This window comes from Rhinolophus sinicus, chromosome 15 (assembly GCF_057876585.1).
Source record: "Rhinolophus sinicus isolate RSI-liver-muscle chromosome 15, RSI-T2T, whole genome shotgun sequence".
Classification (NCBI taxonomy): domain Eukaryota; kingdom Metazoa; phylum Chordata; class Mammalia; order Chiroptera; family Rhinolophidae; genus Rhinolophus; species Rhinolophus sinicus.
The window spans coordinates 125,884,456-125,904,222 of NC_142515.1; the positions used below are offsets into that span (position 1 = coordinate 125,884,456).

The 19,767-nt window shown below is 35.0% G+C and overlaps 1 protein-coding gene across 1 annotated transcript in view; it reads right to left on the reverse strand.

The window, feature by feature from the left end:
- Positions 1-19,767, reverse strand: part of INTU (inturned planar cell polarity protein) — a 53,098-nt gene that overhangs the window by 20,203 nt on the left and 13,128 nt on the right. The window contains exons 3-7 of the mRNA XM_019749039.3: positions 15,148-15,233; positions 9,694-9,897; positions 5,281-5,399; positions 2,683-2,772; positions 505-582 (exon numbers count right to left, since the gene is read on the reverse strand). Of these exons, the coding sequence (XP_019604598.3) occupies positions 505-582; positions 2,683-2,772; positions 5,281-5,399; positions 9,694-9,897; positions 15,148-15,233 (577 nt within the window). The remainder of the gene's footprint in view (positions 1-504; positions 583-2,682; positions 2,773-5,280; positions 5,400-9,693; positions 9,898-15,147; positions 15,234-19,767) is intronic.

The following is a 19,767-nucleotide window of genomic DNA, read 5'->3' on the forward strand; positions in this document are numbered from 1 at the left end:
ATAATATAAATCCACATGTGTAAAAAAAGAGTATGCATATTCATATTATTTAGAAAATACATGGCAGGATACACATAAAACTAAATAGTCAATACCTTTTCTACTGTATCTTTTATTTATTTAAGAGTGCATACATTTTTACTTAATAAAATTTTTTAAGAAGAAAGTATTACATTTTAGGACAGTTAATCTGACAATTGTCTTATAATCGGAGAAAAATACACACAAAAATAAAAATCTTCTGTCTTTTCTGTATGTTATAAAAAAGTGCTTTTATATTTTCCCCTACATCACTATTTCACTAAAGTAACATATGAGACCAAAAAAAAAAAAAAAGGATCAAATGAAAAGCTGCCTATAGCTGTAAAATAAAAGCAGTCATCAAGGATGAGAAATAAGAAGGAAAAAAAAATTAATTTGCCAACCAAGGAATAGTATTAAGTGCAAAAGGTGATTTAGAATCATACACTTAAAACTTGAGAATCAGTTCAAAGAAGTACTTACCTATCTAAAGAACCATACATAAATTTTAAGGTCTGGGCAACATCTTCTATCATATTCCTTAACTGAGGAAGAGGCACTCTAAGAAAGGCAAAAATACATTTGTTTATTTATGACACAATCAAATTATACATGTCTAACAGAAGCAGAGTAGCTTTATAGCTTCCACTCAGTTCCTTAGCTGGGCCTTCTTATCCCCTCACTAAGTGTTCTACCTTTATCTTGCTACTGTATTTTCTGTTTCTTTTCTTTTGCCTTTTGGGCTACAACAAAAGTCAAAAGACAAATGTTTTACCCTGCCAAAAGTATCTTATTGTGAATGTTGTACACTTGCAAAACAACCTAGCTTTTCATAATCCAACCCATTGGTGTAGGGCAGGCTCCTAGCAGGATTCATACTTTGTCCCGTGCTGCTTTTAGTATCCACAAGGGGTCCTGGAACCAGTCCCCCGTGGATAGCAAGAGACAACTGTAGGTCCTTTTTAGACAGAAAAACACACGTTAGCTGGTTCAAGAGAGCCATCGTCTAGTCTACATAACATCCCGCCATGTTAAAAATTTTGAATCCTGTATTTATGATGATGTCTCTGTTGAATATTAAAGTTACCTTCAAAACATAATCATTTTGACATTTTTCACTGTAGTCTTCTTTGGGGTTCCTGTTTGTGGTGTTAAAACATGTCCACAAATAGTACAATGTTCTTGTTCTCAAGAAGTGGAGATGCCCTGCCCCACTCAATGCCCTGCCCTTGAGTGGGGGTTAACTTGGCAACTCACTGTAACAAATAGTACATGGGGGAAGAGAAATGACAGTGCATCTGTTCTAAGGCTAAGTCACAAAAGGTCTTGCAGCTTCCCTCTTTCTTTGTTTTGGATTTTGCTTTGGGGTAAACCTGTTGACATGTTGTAAGGATACTCCAGCAACTCTATGGAGAGGTCCATGTGGCAAGGAACTGATGCCTCCAGACAATGGCCGTGTGTGTAAGCCATCTTGTTAAGCAGGCATACAAAATTAATATGCTGTTATATACTGAAAGCAATCTGTTAACAAAGTCATTAGTAACAGAAAACAGTCACATTCGTGTTCAGATTCGCTGGGTAATGCATTTTTGGGTCAGCCTTTTTCTTGGAAAGCTTAAAGCGGCACCAAAAGAAAATCTGTCCTACTGGTATTTTCTAAAGTTGTGTCAGTCACATACGACAGTACTTGATGTTTGATAACTATTTGGTAGACAATGTATGATGGTTCAATGGACCAGAAGGGAAAACGAAATTACTTTTTAAAGTAGGCAAGAATCTAAATTACAAGTTTGAAAAGTCATTGAACAGGGACATAGACTAGTCTGTCAGTAGTTAAATCTATTTCCTTGGGGCTGTTCAGATTCCTAACCCTGCCGCCAGTTTTTCATATCCTATAACATTAGGGAAGCAAAGAATTCAGACAGACTCTCCTTCAATTTCCAGTTCTGCCTCTTGCTGATTTTTATATAACTGGCAAGTTATATAACCTTCTCTTCGTTTTACTTTCCTCATTTATAAAATGGGGCCAGTCATTGTTAAATCCATTTTGAGCTGACTTTGAAGATTAAGTGAGATTAACAAATGTAAAGTACCTAATGCAGCCCCTGGGTTCATGGTCAGCTCAATTATCAATGTCAACCCTGCTCTTACCTCCAACTATTAAGATATATTTCAAAATATATCAAGTTCAGAAGGAAACCATGATAATAAAAGACATACTATTAGAGAAGTCACTTTAGAGTTAAATATTCATTATTTTGTCAAAGGTACGCAACATGAGAGCAAAGCACCTTTCTGCTGAACCTTAATTTCCCCAAATTTCCAACAGTAAAAAACTGCAAGCATGCAAAAGTTTGAGCAGAGGACCAGCTCATCTCTGTCACCTTGGTATTGGCCACATCTCAGAGGAAAGTGACTGGCAGCCCGCACCTTTTACTGATTAGCCCAGCTCGGCCTTCCCGGCCCCTCTCTGCCCTATTCATACTGAATAAACATACATAGTGCATTCACACTAGTGCAACACACAGGTGAAATAGAAGTTTAAATTATAAAACTATTTATGGAATTTGCCTTTGATGAAAATGTCATAATTTTAACAAAACAGACTTTGTTAACAGTATTTGAGAGATAATTTTAAGGTAAACAAAAATCTCAACTTACTCTTCAGCAGGCAGGCCAATTAACAACAACTTGTCAGATTCTTTCCAGTAAGCCACATGAATTTTTTTCCCATTTAAAAGAAGGGATGAACTAAGAAAAAAATAAAGTTAGAATATCTTTAAATGTCATAAAATTATAAACAGTCATTCATAAAAGATTACATATGGTATGAGTTAAGAATTACATGCTTAATAAGCAAATTTCTTGGCATATACCTAACTGTCACACAGAAGACAAGGAATTGTATGACAACAAAAACATGTTCTGAAATACTTAACAAAAAACCTCTAAGTCAAACAAAAGTAGATCCATTACAGCAAAAAAAAAAAAAAAGAAAAAGAAAAAGAAAGAAATTATTTTGCAAACATTGACTATGTACAATTCTTTTTCAAAAAAATCACAGTGTGTTAATTTAACAAATCGTTTCTAATTGCCTGCTTATGAACATAATTTACTAAAAGAGATTACAAAAAAAGGAAAACATGGTCCCAGCTCACAAGATGATAATTCAATATGGGACACAGATGCATAAATAAGTAACCAATATATAAATCAGATTTAAATGTGTTCTAAAGGAAACTTTTGGAGTGATGGACATATCACTATGGTGATGGTTTCAGCATCTATACCTACATCAAAACTGATAAAATAGTATATTTTACATATGTGCAGTTTATTAAATTCAATTATATTTCAATGAAGTTGGAAAACAAATGTGTTCTAAAAGGAGATACAATCATGAACTATGGAAACAGAATATAATGATTCCTTCTTGTAGTATGGGTAGGTGGATGGAAGAAGAAAAAAAATATATATATATATATATTTAGGTTTTCTTTCTTTAAATGAAAATACATACACCGGTCTTTACCTGTTGAGTCCCTAGGATATAGTATACCTTCTCTATTGAGTAGGTAAGTGTGTGGGATTTTAAATAAGAATTGCTAAATAGACTTTTTCTTCCAAAAAAGAATATTACTTTTGGCTTAAAAAGTTTAAAAATGCATATCCTTTTGGACAGATATTAAATTCTTTTATAGTCAGACATTAATATCACTGTAGTTTTAAAACAGTGTATGGCTGTTTTAAAAGACACACATTTTGCTAAAGAATCCCTGATAATAATTATTTTCATATTTGTTTCACAAAAAAGGTTTTCTACCTATATTTAAAAGAAAACCCAAATGGAGAAATTAAATCAAATTTTCTTTCTAATAAGATTAGAAAGGAGGCCTGCACCTTGAAAACATTAAGTGAGAAAATCAGTCACAAATAACCACATATACGATTCCATTGATATGAAATATCCAGCATAGGAAAATCTGCATAGACAGAAAGTAGGTTAGTGGCTGTCTAGAGCTTGGGGTGGGGTAGGTGGGCTGATTGCTAAAGGGTGTGTGGTTTCTTTTTGAGATGATCAAAATGTTCTAAAATTGATTCTGGTGATGGTTGCACATATCTGACAATATACAAAAACCACTAAATTCTACGATATATGGACTATATCCCAGTAAGGCTGTTCAAAAAAATATAGGAAAGCTTGCAGCATACTTTTATGAATGCCAATGTATACACTAAATGGAGCCTCAGTTACTAGTGTCCTGAAAATGGACTGATATTTTCTATATGCACTAAGACCCAGAATTAAACATGACTTTTATTTAGAAAAACAAGGAAATTTTTTCTTCCTGTTATTTTGCAGATCCTACTTATGTTAAAACCATAGAGGTGTCATTTTACCAGAAGATGGGAAAACGAAAGTTAAAGCCTATATAATACAACTTGACATTTTATCAATATTATGGGGGCTCTTAAAATTTGATAAACTTTTCTGTAAAGTCAAAAATTGTTGATATATTAAGGAAGAAAATGGTTTATAATCCATAGATTTACTTTATGGAAAAAAAAAAACCTCAAAAATAAAACTTAAAAGCTTTGAGCCCCCTCTTCCCATAAGTTAACTATGGCTTTTCAAAGTCAGGGCTGGGTAAGTTGATGTGGAATGGGATATTTTGCTATATAACTCACTGTATGATGTATTTTATTTTTCAAAATATTATATGACACTAGTCTTGCTTATCTATTACTATATAATACTGCATTCTAAATACTACACCCAAAGCGTATTCTGTATTTTTCTATCATTGTTGTAAGAACAGAACATTTTCAAACTATATGAAAAAAAACCAAGTGTTCAGTCATTCTTATCAACAACAAAGGTATTGCTTACCAAGTTAATAATCAAGATACAAGCATGAAAAAGCCAAGACTCATCATACTACCATGCTTAAGAGATGCCACTTTCGTGAATAAATTCTACAGTATAGGTCATTAGTCCAACTTTGTGATTTAAAGTTTGCCAAGACACTGAGTCGACAGCTATATTGAGAACCTACACCTTATATATAACTGGTAGAAATAACTTAGGTGAGAAACAGAGTATCTGCAGATATCTGTCTGCTATGTATGTAGATAGCTGCATTATAGATACAAACATATTTGTATAATAGATATTTGTATGAGCATTCTGCTTGTCAGAACCAAGGTGAAGAACTTGAAAGAAAACAGAATTAAAGATAAGGAAAAATCAATTATTACCTAGTAACTTGTGTCCCAGTTACATTTTCCAACATGTCACAGAGGGTGAGAAATATCCCTCTCACACTTTTAAGTTTCTGAGATGCATCGGATACTGGATAATGATAAAGAATTTCCTGCTGTTAAATGAAAACAAACAGAAATGATCATACTCCCCAAATTTTTCAACCATCATGTTTGTCACAGGAAGTTCAGACTTTGTAGTAATAAAAGAAAAAAAATGAATCCTTTCAGCTTCAGTGGGAGTTGTATTCAAACATAAAGAGAGAAGGAGATCTGGAATTTTAACACATTACCTAGCATTTAAAAATACTACATTTGAAAATAAGTTACAGACCATCAAAATTGGTCATGATACCAAAATATATACTGAGTAGGACACTAATTAGTTGGAATAATTTCAGACGTTTTAAACTTTAATCTCCTTTACAATAAATTCTAATACTAATATTTTATTATAATTCATTATACAGATATTTTTATCCCCTGTATTTACATATATACACAGACACCATATGTAACTTTTAGGAGTCTTTAAATTTAATTACTTTTATACCGACTTTTATAAGATAATCTTCATCATCTTTAGTGAAATTGTTAAATATTTAAATCCAAGACAAATCTCAAATTAAACTTCCAAAGTGAGAATAGAACACTACATTAAAGTAGTGCAGACAGGAAGAAAGAAGTATTATGATATTATAAAATCTTATCTGACTTAAATTTGAAAATGTTTGCCCACCACAAATTAATCTGAATTAAAACTGTAAAAGAGAACACATTTTAATTTTTGGAAAATACTAGCTCTACTATATAATTCACAAAATGCTAAATATTTTTCTATTTTCAAGAAGAGCATGGGCCCATGAAACACAGTTTTTACAAAATAAAATAACAAATTTCAAAATCAGTATGTGCATCATGCTAGAACTTTTACACAAATGGATGAATCATTCTATACCTCACTTTTTTACTGTTACATAAAGTAACGTGCTATTTTTCTTACCAAGCATATGATAAGCAGGCAAAATAAAATTTTGGAGAATTCAGAATAGCTTCCACTTATGGTATTTAATGACAATATCCATAAATATTAATATAACCACTACTGAAAGCCCAAGCTCCTAAAATGTCATCAGATCTTTTCCTTGGTTCACTCTATTAAGCGTGTTCTACTCCTTGCTATGGTCTCTCTTTACAAGAAATAATTATGTGATATGGTGTCCACGTCTTGGCAATTTTTACATTAGGACAAATATAAATAATGATAAACTGGACACATCTGGTTTTTATACTTATTAAGCACATTCAATATATGCAAATTGTATGGAATATGTTGGCCAAATACATGCTGCCTAACAACTCAAATTTTCTTGCAATATTTCTAGTGTATAAACAGTTTAGAAATTAAGTCAGACATCAGTCAAGATCTTCTCTGCTGACTTAATACATTTAAAACTTGGCTAGTAAATAAACTTATTGTATTTCACCAAATAACAACTATCCCTTGAAAAAATAATCATATTCTCTTTGATTCGTTTTATGAAGTTTCCAAATCTTGTAACTTAAAGAAGACAAGCTTTTCTTAAATATGCAATTCACATGAAAACAAAACAACCCTATGACATTTTAGTGTAAAATAAGTCAAACCAGTAAAAAGGGTCAGTTGAGAAAACCTCTTCCAACTGCTACGATGACCAGCCCAGAAAGCCTCCCTATTAGAGAGCTGGCAAGCTGGACAGTACCTAGCCAATTTAATTAGCTGTACTTTTAAGCACTTATTAGCAGCATGCATTTGCAGCAGCTTCCACTCTATTCAATAAGAATAAAAAGCCTCCCTTGATTACAGTGTTGATACAGGGCTGTCAACAGACAGAAATCTGTTCATTTGAGAAACATCTCCACACTTTCCCATGGAAAGAAAGGCAAGGATGACAAAAGGCCAAAGCAGTAGCCTACTCTAAGACAATCTAGAGAGATTCAGGGTGCTGCCATCCTAGAAATTTATTGTGTGTTTTATATAATAAATGATTAAAAGTTCTCATTTGTTTTAAAGATATAAAGGACTAATAATACACGCAAGAAATTAGAACTGTTAACTCCAGAATTGTATGTATTTTTCAGAACATAGAAAATTATAAAAATATGTATAAATAAAACCTTTCTTTTCCATTTCAGTTATTGACTAAATTTTGATATATGAAGAGACATAAGGAAATACACCCCTTGGATAAAACAGCTTTGGCACTGAGACTATAGGCTGCAAGGATTTCAAAAGCAAAGAAATGTAAATTAGGTAAAACCTCTTTGAGCTCACTTCTGCTTGAAGCATTATGGTGAACTAGATATTTGAGAGACCCTTGTACTGTAAAACAACTAGATACCCGGTTGAACTGCTGGATATGTAAGAAGTAGAGAGGTTTCCAAGGACATCCTCTCCATACTCTTCCAACTCCCTTCCCCACCAGTGCAAAGCAAGCTGGGCCTCAGCTGGGCATGGTGAGTGGGGGACAGGAAGCAGAGGCAGGGTTGTGCTGAGGGCTGATGCCTACATACACCTATGTTCAATCAGGACACTGAGCATTGGGCTAGTGGCTTGGTAAGTGAGCTAAGCTTAGGACCATCGTGTTAAACCCAGAACCCTGAGTAAGGCTGAAGTGTCCTAGGTCAGTGTCAGAAGAAGTAAATTCTCTCTGGAGGATAGCATTCCCACTTTGGAACCGGACTCCCAAAATGAAGCACTAAGTTCAGTCAGTGATCCTCAAGGACATAAGAAAGCAAGCCACCACAGGTCAGCGTCCCCTCAGGACTTAGAGACAGTGGGATGGGCAGATACAGAATAGAGAAGAGCTCTGTATGAAATGCTTAGAGAAATAAAGTACAGAATCACTAAGACAAGCAAGCAACAAGAAACTACCAGGAAAAGCATAGCAGGTCGGAATGGAGATTAGTTAAAAACTTTTCAGGAACTTTTAAAGATAAAGCTACGACTACTTAAACAGAAAGCACAGTGGAGAAGTTAAACAACAGTTTGGGCAGAGCAGAAGCAAGAAACATAACAAATTAAAGATTCCTTACATAGGAACGACTGACAGTAGACTTCTTAACAGCAATTATGGAAGTCAGAAGACAAAAGAATACTATCTTCAAACAGAATAGAGACCATAACTTTCTACCTAGTTGGCATAAGCTATATCATGTGTGTACTTCATCTTCTTCCTGGCCACATAGGAAGACTACAATTCTTACTTCCTTGTATCAAGAAACACCATATAACTAGTTCTAGGCACTGGAACATGGGTAGCAGAGATGTCAGTACTTTTAAGCCAGGCTTCTGAAAAGTGCCATAGGATTCAACATGCTTTCGCTCTTCTCTCATTGGCCCAACTAGGGGCAAAAGATGCAACAGAGGACTCTGCAGCTCTTGGGAATAATGGAACCACTAGCTGAAGGGCTCAACTCACTGAGCCACACCAGGAACATTTACATTGAAATGAGAAATAAACTTCTATTATGTTGAGCCACTGAGATATTAGGGTTGTTTGTTATAGTGATTGGTCTATTTTGACTAATGCAATGGAGATCATAAAGCTACCTTTCAAGGAGTGAAAAACACATCATCAGATAAATAACAATAAAAAGAAGTTATCACCAACAGGCTTTCACTGAAAAGAAATGCCTAAAATACATGTTTTAGGAAGAAGAAAAATAAGTAAGGACAGTCTAAGACATAAGAAAGAATGAGTCAAGAAAATGGTAAGCATACATGTAAATTTAAGAAGGTTCAACTGTATGACATATGTATGAAACATGCGTTTTATAATATACAATTTATACATTTTATAATGTATGAAATATAATAATAATTAGTAGTAGTAATAATAGCATAATTATGCCAAATTTGTAGAATTTAAAAAATGATAGCACTAAAATATTGATGACAATAGCATGTAAGTAAAGAGGGGAATGATGGCAGTTTAGGTGTCCTAAAGGCCTTGAATTATTTTAAAAAGGGTTAAGATAGCATTTAACTTTAGAATCTGTTAAGACAAATAACATGATAATATTTTAAGAGTAATCACAAAAAAAAAAAAAAAAAACAGAAATAGAGTACACAGCAAGAATAGTAATGATACAAGCAACCAAAAAGGTAAAAAATAAATAAAATAAAAAATCACAGAAAAATCAGTACAAATAGAAACTTTTAAAGAAGACAGAAGAAACTCAAGTATTTCACTAATCTCCACAAATGGACTCATTGAACTTGTCAATTAGAAGAGACGTACCAAAACTATAAAGACATAGAATGACTGAGAGAAGTACTTACTCTTCACCTGGGAGACTATAATCTTTACTTGGGAGATTATAAGAGGTCCCTACTTTTTGCCTTTGTCCTTCTGGGAAGACACTCACCTCCTCCTTTGACGTCTCTGAATCCAGCTCTAGCGTGAGATACATAACGACATGAGGAGTGTTTAGGACATTCTGCTCGGTATCTTCACCCTCTTCTCCCCATAGAAGTTTGACTAAATCTCCTGTGTTTGACTGTGCCTTCTTCTGTCTTGGTTGAGTCGTTTCCTTTTTCACAGAATATGCATTTTCAAATGTCAGTTTCACCTTTAAAAATGAAAACAATGTATTGATGTTTCAACAAGGGAGAGTCAGCTACAGCTTTCAGGAAGGAGGCTCTGCGTGCACACCCATTCAGGTGCGTACCGTATGGTCAGACATCATTCGATGTGTGGGCTCCTCGATGGCAGGGACTGTGTATTCTATTTACATTTGTGTCTGGCTCCTAGCCCAGTGTCTGGTGCACATTATTATAAATATCTAGTGAGGAAGAATGTATAATTCTCTGTACAAAAATGCATTTATTTAAACTTAATCATTGTATTCTAAGTATTGACAGCAAAAACAAGAAATGCCACGGAAAAACAAAAATCAGTATGATCTGATAGTGTAATAAAGAGTAACACTACATGGTGAGCACTGATAGCACTGACTCATCTGGGGAAAGTGAAAGGAAGAGATTCAGGATGAAAAGTGACCTCATATAACCAGAGTTATGCTCCTTTCAAGTGACGTGATACTCAAACATTCTTCTCTTAGACATTCTTTGTGGTCCTTTAAAATAAAGGTGAAGGAGAGTTAAAAACGATCAACATGCCGGATCTTGGACTATGGCCCTAAGATTATCAGTTTTATCAAGATTGTTTTTGTTTCATGGCCTGATATCAAACCAGATTGGTAAGAGTCCAGAATGTGGCCATTTTCCATCTGACTCCTCAATTACCTTTCCTAGAAAAAGGAGATACGTGTCTAGATGTCAGCTGGCCAAAGATAACTCGCTCATTTCAAAGCACCAGCATGATTCTTGACTAAAAGAAGTTTTCACTTAATATAGTTAATTTTGTGTAACAAGGACATCATCATAAACTATACAGGCATAAAGTATTCCTAATGTTTAAAATCTTATCAGAATTTATATGAGTAAAACATGACGTTCTAACTGATTTTAAATTAAAAATCACAAAATTTTTAGTTTAAACTTTAATGTGCAATGACTCTTAAAATTAGATTAAATTTTAAAAGTAAAAAAATAAAAGAATCAAGAGCCTGGCCAATATATGTATATTAAATAATCATGGTGTATAATTTAAAAAATCACATTGTACAACCTGAATATATAAAATTTTTATTTGTCAATCATACCTCAGTAAAGCTGGGGAATAAAGAAGGCTGGTCAATATTTAAAATCAGATAAAATTGTTTGTATGCAGTCAGCTGCATTTGGGGGGAAATATTTAAAAATTATTATCAAGACAGTAATAACCCCTATTTTTAGAAATTTATTACAAGAGGTACCCTTTTCAAGGCCAACTTTAATTATATGATAAACACTAACACATTAGTAATTCTTTAAAAATTAGCTTTATATATTTATACATTTTTATTGAAAATATTAAACATATTATTTTTAAAAATTTATTCATAATCCCACCAGCCCATCCTACTGTTCTTTGTATTATAATGTGCAATAAATCTCTGATGAATAAAACCTTCCAAAAGAAAAATACCTAGCTATCTTCTCTTTGTTGGCAAGGAGTGACTATTTATGATGTGTTCAATTTTGCTTATCTATAGCTATCTGTGGTATTTGCTTATCTGTAGCTATCTGGGGCACCAAGTTATCTTTGTCTACCTAAAGTTAATTAAGTGAACATCTTTTCTAAAACAATTCTCAGAGTTGATTTTATTAAGAAGTAGAAAAGACACATAAGGTCTAAATTCAGTTACAGTGGTACCTCGGTTTCCGAACGTCTCTGCTGACAAACATTTCGGTTTATGAACGCCATAAATTTTATGGATCTATGGTATCATTAGATAGTAAAATTCACGCTAAATTTGCAGTTTTAGGGCATGATTTTAAAGTTCTGGAACGGATTAATCCACTTTGCATTACTTTCTATGGGGAAACCATGTCTTGGTTTTCAAACACTTCAGAACTTGAAAGTTCTTCCGGAACAGATTACGTTCGAAAACCAAGGTATCACTGTAATTGTGATAAACTAGGTTACAATTAGCAGCAATCTATACAGAGAATAGGAGAGAAATCCCTTATGAAACTTTTCTGAGGCCTGATGATCATGTTTCTTTACAAAACATTTAATATCATTCCAAATGGAAAAGATCAACCTTAATAAATTTTTTTATGTTTCCTTGATATTGAAAAATGGGCCTTTGGTATTAGAATACTGTATTAAAAAAGGCTGAGTATAAAATTAGTATATTGGGGGGGTGAAATATTAAGTGAATTAAACAAGAATATAAAAAATTCGAGCTCATACGTGGGAACAATCAAGAGTTATCTGATGAAAATTAATATATGGTTAAGGTGAGGCAGAGTTGAGACAGAGTTGAAACAGAGTGAGACTGTTTTAGAAATAATCTTAGAAGGATGTGAAAAAGTATTTGTTTGATGGGTGGTTTTGTCCCAAACAAGCAACATGTATTACATGGACCGAAAGACTGTTCTGTGGGCGGCATCTGCTCTGGTGGGTAATGCTCAATATATGCATACAGAAATATAAACATAAGCATAAATATATGAAATCCTTGAACAAGGATCTGATGCAGTGAACAAGGCTTGGTGGTCAGGATGTTCTTTCAGTATCTGAGAATGAGGATTTAGTAGTATCCAAAAGAAAACATGTGGGAGCCTTTGAGGTGGTGTTCCTTGAAAATGTGAGAAGTCTAGAATTTGGGGAAATTCTGAACGTGGACTTTGTGACAGGATAGATGGGAGCCTTGAAGGCTGTCCTGGCACTGGGCCTGGGGAAGGAATGGAGCGGAGGGAGGGGGAGACACAAGATGAGTGACATCCTAGGGAGGCAGGTGTCACAAAGACAGGCTGGGTCTGCTGGAGCGTCTGTGAGAGGGGGCAGACCAGTGTGACCCTAGAGGAAGATGGGTCCTTAGAGAAACAAGCATGACTCAAAACAGGGAAGTTGTCCTTTCCAGCTGTGATTCTCATGGATGGAAAGAGAGGTCAAAAGATAGGGTGTGACTCACCAGAGCTCACAAAAGGAAATGAGTTGGTAGATTTAAAATAAAAAGTCACCAATTTTACTTAGATGGCAACAGCAACCTAAAATAGAAGACTGGTTTGCTATGCTTCGTGAAAAGCAACAAACTTGAAAACTAACTTGAATGCTATCCTTGGCAAACAACAGTGCTTTTTCTGTGGTGCATGGACACTTTTCCCCTTAACCATGACAAAAACTCAAACCAATACACACACTACAGAACCATCCATTAAAATTCTTTAGGGAACTATTTTAGCCGCCATTCTTTCAATTTAAGTAAAGTTGGCTTCATAATTCAAAGATAATTACACTTTAGCAAGACATTTTTAAAAAGCTTACAATGTCAGGAAATCTAGTTGTCCTGATAAAATAATAAAGGGTGAGACAGATAACCAAATTAAGAGTTAAGTAGTATTTTTTAAAAGGGTTTGATATATGTAAATATTAAAGATATTATGTGTTTTATAGGGAAAAAGTTATTAAGAAACATCTAATATGAGATAGTTTATATGAAGCTCTTATGAAAAGGGTTTCCTGTTGTTCCTCCATGGACATTAACCTGTGATGAGTTTCATCATTCCTCATCTCCTATCTCCCTCAACACGATTTCTCATTTGTGCAATCTGTCCATCATTTCTTTCCTCCTTCCCGCCCAGTTCCCTCAGGTCTTAGGACGTGCTCTCTTCCAAACTCTTGTTGCTTTCATTACCCCTCTCTACTTCTATCTTCAACCCATCCCATTTAACAAGCAATGCCTCCAGCTTCTGCCAAACAAACAAACAAACAAATCCTCTCCCTCCCCATTAGCTACCATGCCATCCTCTCCACATACGGGAGTGGGGAGGCTGTCAGAATCTGAAGCAGCTCCAGACCAGACCATCTCACCTGGTTTGCTGTGTCTCTCACATCTTCGCTGCTCTCTGCTGTCTGATCCTTTCTCCCTGGGGGGGCAGATGCTTTGAATAGTCCTTCGTCACAATTCTAAAGGGATTGAGTCTACTTGGCTCAGCAAATTCTCTCTCCTTGATCCTCTTCTCTTTGGGGTAGCCTCACTGCATTACTCAAGACAAAACCTGGAGGGCATCTAGGACTCCTCTTTCACCCGCAGGAAAAACTGTCCTCTTCACTTCCCACATATCACACATCTAATCGACTCCTCGTCCATATCCACAGCCAACGCCTTACCTCAGGTCTTTATCACCTCTTCTGGACTACTCTAAAGCTGACCACCTGGTTTCCCAACCCCCAGTCCCATTCAGAGTGCTACATTCCTAAAATGCAAATCTACTAAACTTCCTGCATTTTCACTTTACATTTCCAAAGACAGTTAAATTTATAGAGAGAGAGAGAGAGTGTGTGTGTGTGTGTGTGTGTGTGTGTGTGTGTGTGTGTGTGTGTTAAGAAAAGACAGTGAGCATAGGGAAATCTTATTTCTTCAAAAACAAGGAATTTTATCATGGGACCTACTATTTCAGAATCTCAAGTAGATGCAGATAAGATTCTGACTTATCAGGGTTTCTGTTCATGCTGACTCATCCAAAAACTGCTTCATGGCCTTACTGCCTGACAGAGTCTCCAACCTCTCTCAAGTATATCGTCCTCTCTACCCCTCAGAAGAGAGGACGCTAATTCCTGCTGCTAGCAAGAACAAAACATCCATAAATAGGAGGTATAGCACTTTCAAAATACATCTAATTACCTAAAAGTGTCATCTCTAATACAACATGTCAATGCTTAGAGTATCACAATAACTTATTTTGAAAGAGGTTTATTTTTACGTACAAAGAATGGAAAATAAGTAGCTCAACGAAAGCTCAGCAGTAAGGCTAAATTAGATAACAGAAAAATCAAGACAAGAGTATAAGTAGCTTTAATAATAAAACCACATACACAAAATAACTTCACAGCAATAAGGATTTTAATAAGCCAGAGAATAGAAAGTTCCATGACTGTTTAAAATGACTTTCTAGAAAGTGGATTTTCATCAGCACATATGGTAGTTAATAATGGCAATCTGGTCACTCCATATGTACTTATTATTGTTCTTGTTCCTGCTTTACTTAGGATGAGTTTTATTTGTAGATACTTCTCTCTGTTTTTTGAACAATCTCCAAAAACTAAAAATGTTAACAAGATCAAAAATGTTTTAAATATCTTAAGTGTGTACATATAACTCACCCATTGTACACGATAATTTCCAGAATCTTAAAATAAGAAAATAGTCCAAGATGCCCCTATTTTATGTAATTCACCATAAAACCCAGACAATGAGTGTCCATACCTGCATAGGTCCAGGAATGCAAGACAGAACTCTCTCTATGTTCTCAGAGGTCACGTCAACATCATTCACAGCAACAAGGACATCACCTGAACACAGAATAACAACAACAGACAGTTGTGCGAATAACCAAAACCAAAAAGACCTAGAATCGGAATCTTAAAAAGCATCTATTCTGGCTCTTCAAAGAATAGTGGAAAATGTGGTACAGGCATTCAGAGACTTGTCCAAGGTTACAAAGCTCATTAGTGGCAGAGCTAATCTCCCACTCCACTTCTTTTTTAAACTATAATACAGCCTAACATTGCACCATAACCAAATACAACCTATGAATATTTAAAGAGATGAATATCGTCGTGTTTGATACAACTGGGAGAATTACGTAAACCCAAAGGACAAATGGAAAATTTGTAGCATAAACGAAGTATTACACATAACAAAATTGAATCTAACCACTTAAGAAAAAATTCAGCTGAAATTTTAATTAAATGCATGTGGCCCCTCATAAACAATATGCTGAGATATTCACTGTTACTGATCTGTCTACAGGCAGCTCTTTGTTTCAAAGTTCCCACCATATCAAAATCCTTAGTAGGTTTTGGTAAAAATCTCCTTTGCCATGGCTTTTCTTTAAATGTGTATGTTGATCAAATTTGGTGGCTTTAATAAAATAAAGATCAGTGTTAAAGTGGAAATTTACTCTCACACCATTATTAAAGGTAATATCAAAACACCAGTGAGCTACATATTAATAGTAATATATACATACCAAGGTTATTTTCTTTTCTTATCCCTAAATAAATCATTAGGAAATTGATCAATTCATACTCATGCATTAATACGTCCAACAAATAATTATTGTACACCTACTGTGCGCCAGGCCCTGTTCTAGGCATTGCAGGTAGAGAATTATACAAAACAGACAAAAATCCTTACCTACTTGGAACTTAATACTCTTTAGAGAAGATGGATAATAAATAAGTATATAGATAATATAGTGTCAGCACATAATTCTCTGCCCGTCTCTTGTGTTTTTGTACCTCTTGCCGAGCCAAGGCACTGAAAGTCTATTCTGGGTTATCTTTTCAAGGATGTTTGTATAGCGAACCATCTTGGATGAGGGGCAGTGTCTCCCTCCAGAGCCAAGGTCAAGTTTCTTTAATAAACAGTATAATAAGGATAGTGCCTCCACCAGTCTCTTATTATTAATAATTGTTTTTTCTAAAAGATTATGTTCCCCAGGGTCCAAGTTCCTCACCCTTTCATGTAGCTCACTACAGGTATGTGTTTAGGTGTCACCTGGCCTTCTTCATGTCGTCTGGTGGGAATGAGGGTTGGGGAACAGGCGAAAATGCTCTTGCTTTAGCTATTGCTATTTCTCCCTCGCCCCTCTGCCTTCCTTCCCTGTCCTCCTTGACATTCTGCACGGGGGAGGTGCTAAGTGAAGAGTGAGCAGGAAGAATGTGTCAGGGACCCTCCTTCCTTCAGGCTTTCAAGCACCTGCACTAGGTGTAGACTAGGTTCAAGAGATGCTCTTCAGGTGAGCGTTCTGCAGGAACGGGCACTGAATCATCAGACTGTCAGGCAACCATTGCAGCACTTTGAGTGACCTGGTAACTTTTCTAAAAAGTAAGAACTTGCCAACTAAAATAAACTTCCAACTTCAGTTCAACCTGCGGAGAAAAAAGCAACATAACCCCCATTTTTTAAAATAGGAGATTAAACAAGTGTACTATATCAAATTATTTATAGCTGTAGTGATTTTAAAAAAAAGGAACGATGAACACAGTATTGGAATATAGATGCAAAACAATTCTATCCATGGGTTAGGTTGTCAGTAGATGATCAGGACACCTAAATAGTGACACCATTTAAAACTTGCTCCTTTAAATTAAAACTCCACTGGATACTGTCCCAAATGACACCTTTTCTCGAAACCATAACAAATACAGTTGAGTGTTATAGGGAGTATCACCTGAAAGCATCACGTCTAATAAACCCCTAAAAGCAGGAAACACTTATATAGTAAAAGACATGAAAATAAATTTTAGAGTGAGTGTAGTATTCATATTTTTAAATGTTTAGTAGAAAATGTTCTTTTTTTTTTTGAAATAAAAGTGTTATATCTACTTTGCATTCTCTCAGATACTTGTTTTCCTCTGAGCACCTCCGTGAGGTGGCTCAGACTGCAGACTTCCTGGACTTCACATCACTGCACTGGGCAGCCTGCACTCTAGGAAAGTTCTTTTTCCACAAATACATGGGAGTCATTAGTATGCACTGTCTCATCTCAAAAGCTGAAAGAAAATGAACTGCATGAACTGGTTTGAATCGTTAAATAAAAAATGGTCTAAGGATTATTGACAGGTAAAAATAAGAGGAAAATGTTACCAAGAGATACAGTCAAGAATGGAATAAAACACAAAGATGTGAGATCAGTTTATCACAGTGCTTAGGTCAGTTCCTTAATGTAAAGTTAATTATTTGTGAAAACCCATCAATTTCTCTGCATCTATTTAATATCAATAAACAAATGTGTACTGAAGGGCTACTATGAACACACAAAGGGCTATGAAAACATACACGCAAATTTTGTTTACTGTTTTACTTACCCCATAAACAAAATGAATATACAGTTTAAGAAATTCCTTTTGAATCAATATTATTACACATAAAGGTAGGAAAAAGGATGCATATCAAAATATTGCCTAGGTGTATGTGCCTGCCCTTCCTCCTTCTCTCCCGCCCTCCGTCCCTCCCTTCTTTTTTGGCTTATATTTTGTAAGCTGTCCACAATAAACATATTATTACTATTGTAAAAAGAAAAAAATTTAAACTCCTATTTTATACAAAGACACAAAACAACCTACTGTGGTAGGCACAATAATTGTCCTCCAAAGATGTCTGCGTCCATATCTCTGAAATATGAATGTTACCTGCCAGTGATAAAAGGGACTTTGCAGATAGAATTACGTTAAGGATCCTGAGATGGGGAGATTTTTCAAGTGAGCCCAATGTAATCACAAGGGTCTTTATAGGCGGGAGATAGGGGGGTCAGAGTCAGAGAGAGACTTGAAGATGCTATGCAGCTGGCTTTGAAGATGGAGGAAGGGACCAAAGGCAAAGAATGCATGTGGCCTCTAGAAGATGGCCAAGGAAAGGGATTCCCCTTGGAACCTCCAGAAGGGATGCAGCTCTGTGGACACTTTGAGTTTACTGTAGGAAGAAACATTTCTGACTTCTGACTTCCGGAACTGCAAGATGATGAATTTTTACTGTTTTAAATTACTAAGTTTGTGTTAATTTGTTACAGCAGCAGTAGAAAATGAATACACCCACCTAACAATACAAAGCAATGTTGGTTGGCTCAGCACCAACTGAGACTCAAGGAGCATGAATGCTAACGAACAGAGATACAAGGAACATTTGGCGGTCATTGGGGAAAACAATCAGTCTTGTTAGAAAGGGGGACTTATGCACAGAAGGGCTGGGAAATAGGTATGGAATGGTGTGGTGGGATCGCATTGTAAATTTCAGTTGATCATTGAAATTGAGTCCAGTTTGACTTCAGGTAGAGAGAATCTGGTTTTGGAAACATAGTCACCATACTGACATTTTACACACTCACATGAATACAGTTACTCTTAATGTGATCACTGGCAAATTCCTAAGTTTTAAGAGAATGAATTTTATTTTATTTTTTTTTTAGCTTGAATATCAATTCCTCATCTACATAATATGCAGGCACTAAAAGAAAATTAAGGACCCTCCCAACCTACCATCCTAGAAGTCCTTCAATAATGGTAACTCATATATTGTAACTATCATTCAGAACATTTGATTAAGTAGATTATCACATTCTCTGATGATGCTGGACAAGTTAGTGCAGTTGTTATTTCTCCTTGAAATACAAAAAAAAACACACAAAACTACAGAAATGTTGTAAAAAATTATTGATGATCCCAATACTATACAATGATTATTCTGCAAATTATTTTTGGTCTTTACCTATGTTCACACAAATGAGGTATCACGGATTTTTTTCCTTTTAAACCTCTCAAGTAATAAGAATTTTTATGCTGGTATATAGTTTTTTAGAATTATAATTTTAATAGTCGGGTAAATGTATTAAATTATAATTAAATAACCATACCCTTGTGTTTGATATTTTCATGCTTTTCATTATTTACTATTACTGAAAAACAAAAAGCTTCAATAAATGTTTTCAAGTGAATAGTTTTTCGTTTTACATCTGGCATCAGCACACTTTTTCTATAAAGGGTAAGATAATAAAAAAGGGTAAATATTTTAGGCTCTGAGGGCCATATGTTCTTTGTCGCAACTACTCAACTCTGTTCCAATAAAATTTTATTTATGAACACTGATATCTGAATTTCATATAATGTTCATATGTCATAAAATATTATTCTTTTCATTTTTTTAACCACTGTAAAAGAAAAACCATTCTCGGTTTGCAAGTGGTACAAAAACAAGTGGGGGGCCTAATAGGACCTGTGGGCTGTGGCTTGCAGATCTGTTTTATGTTATTTCTTTAGGATAAATGTCTCAAAATGTACTAATTGGGTTAAATGGTACATTGTTGTAGCTTAATATTATTTCCAA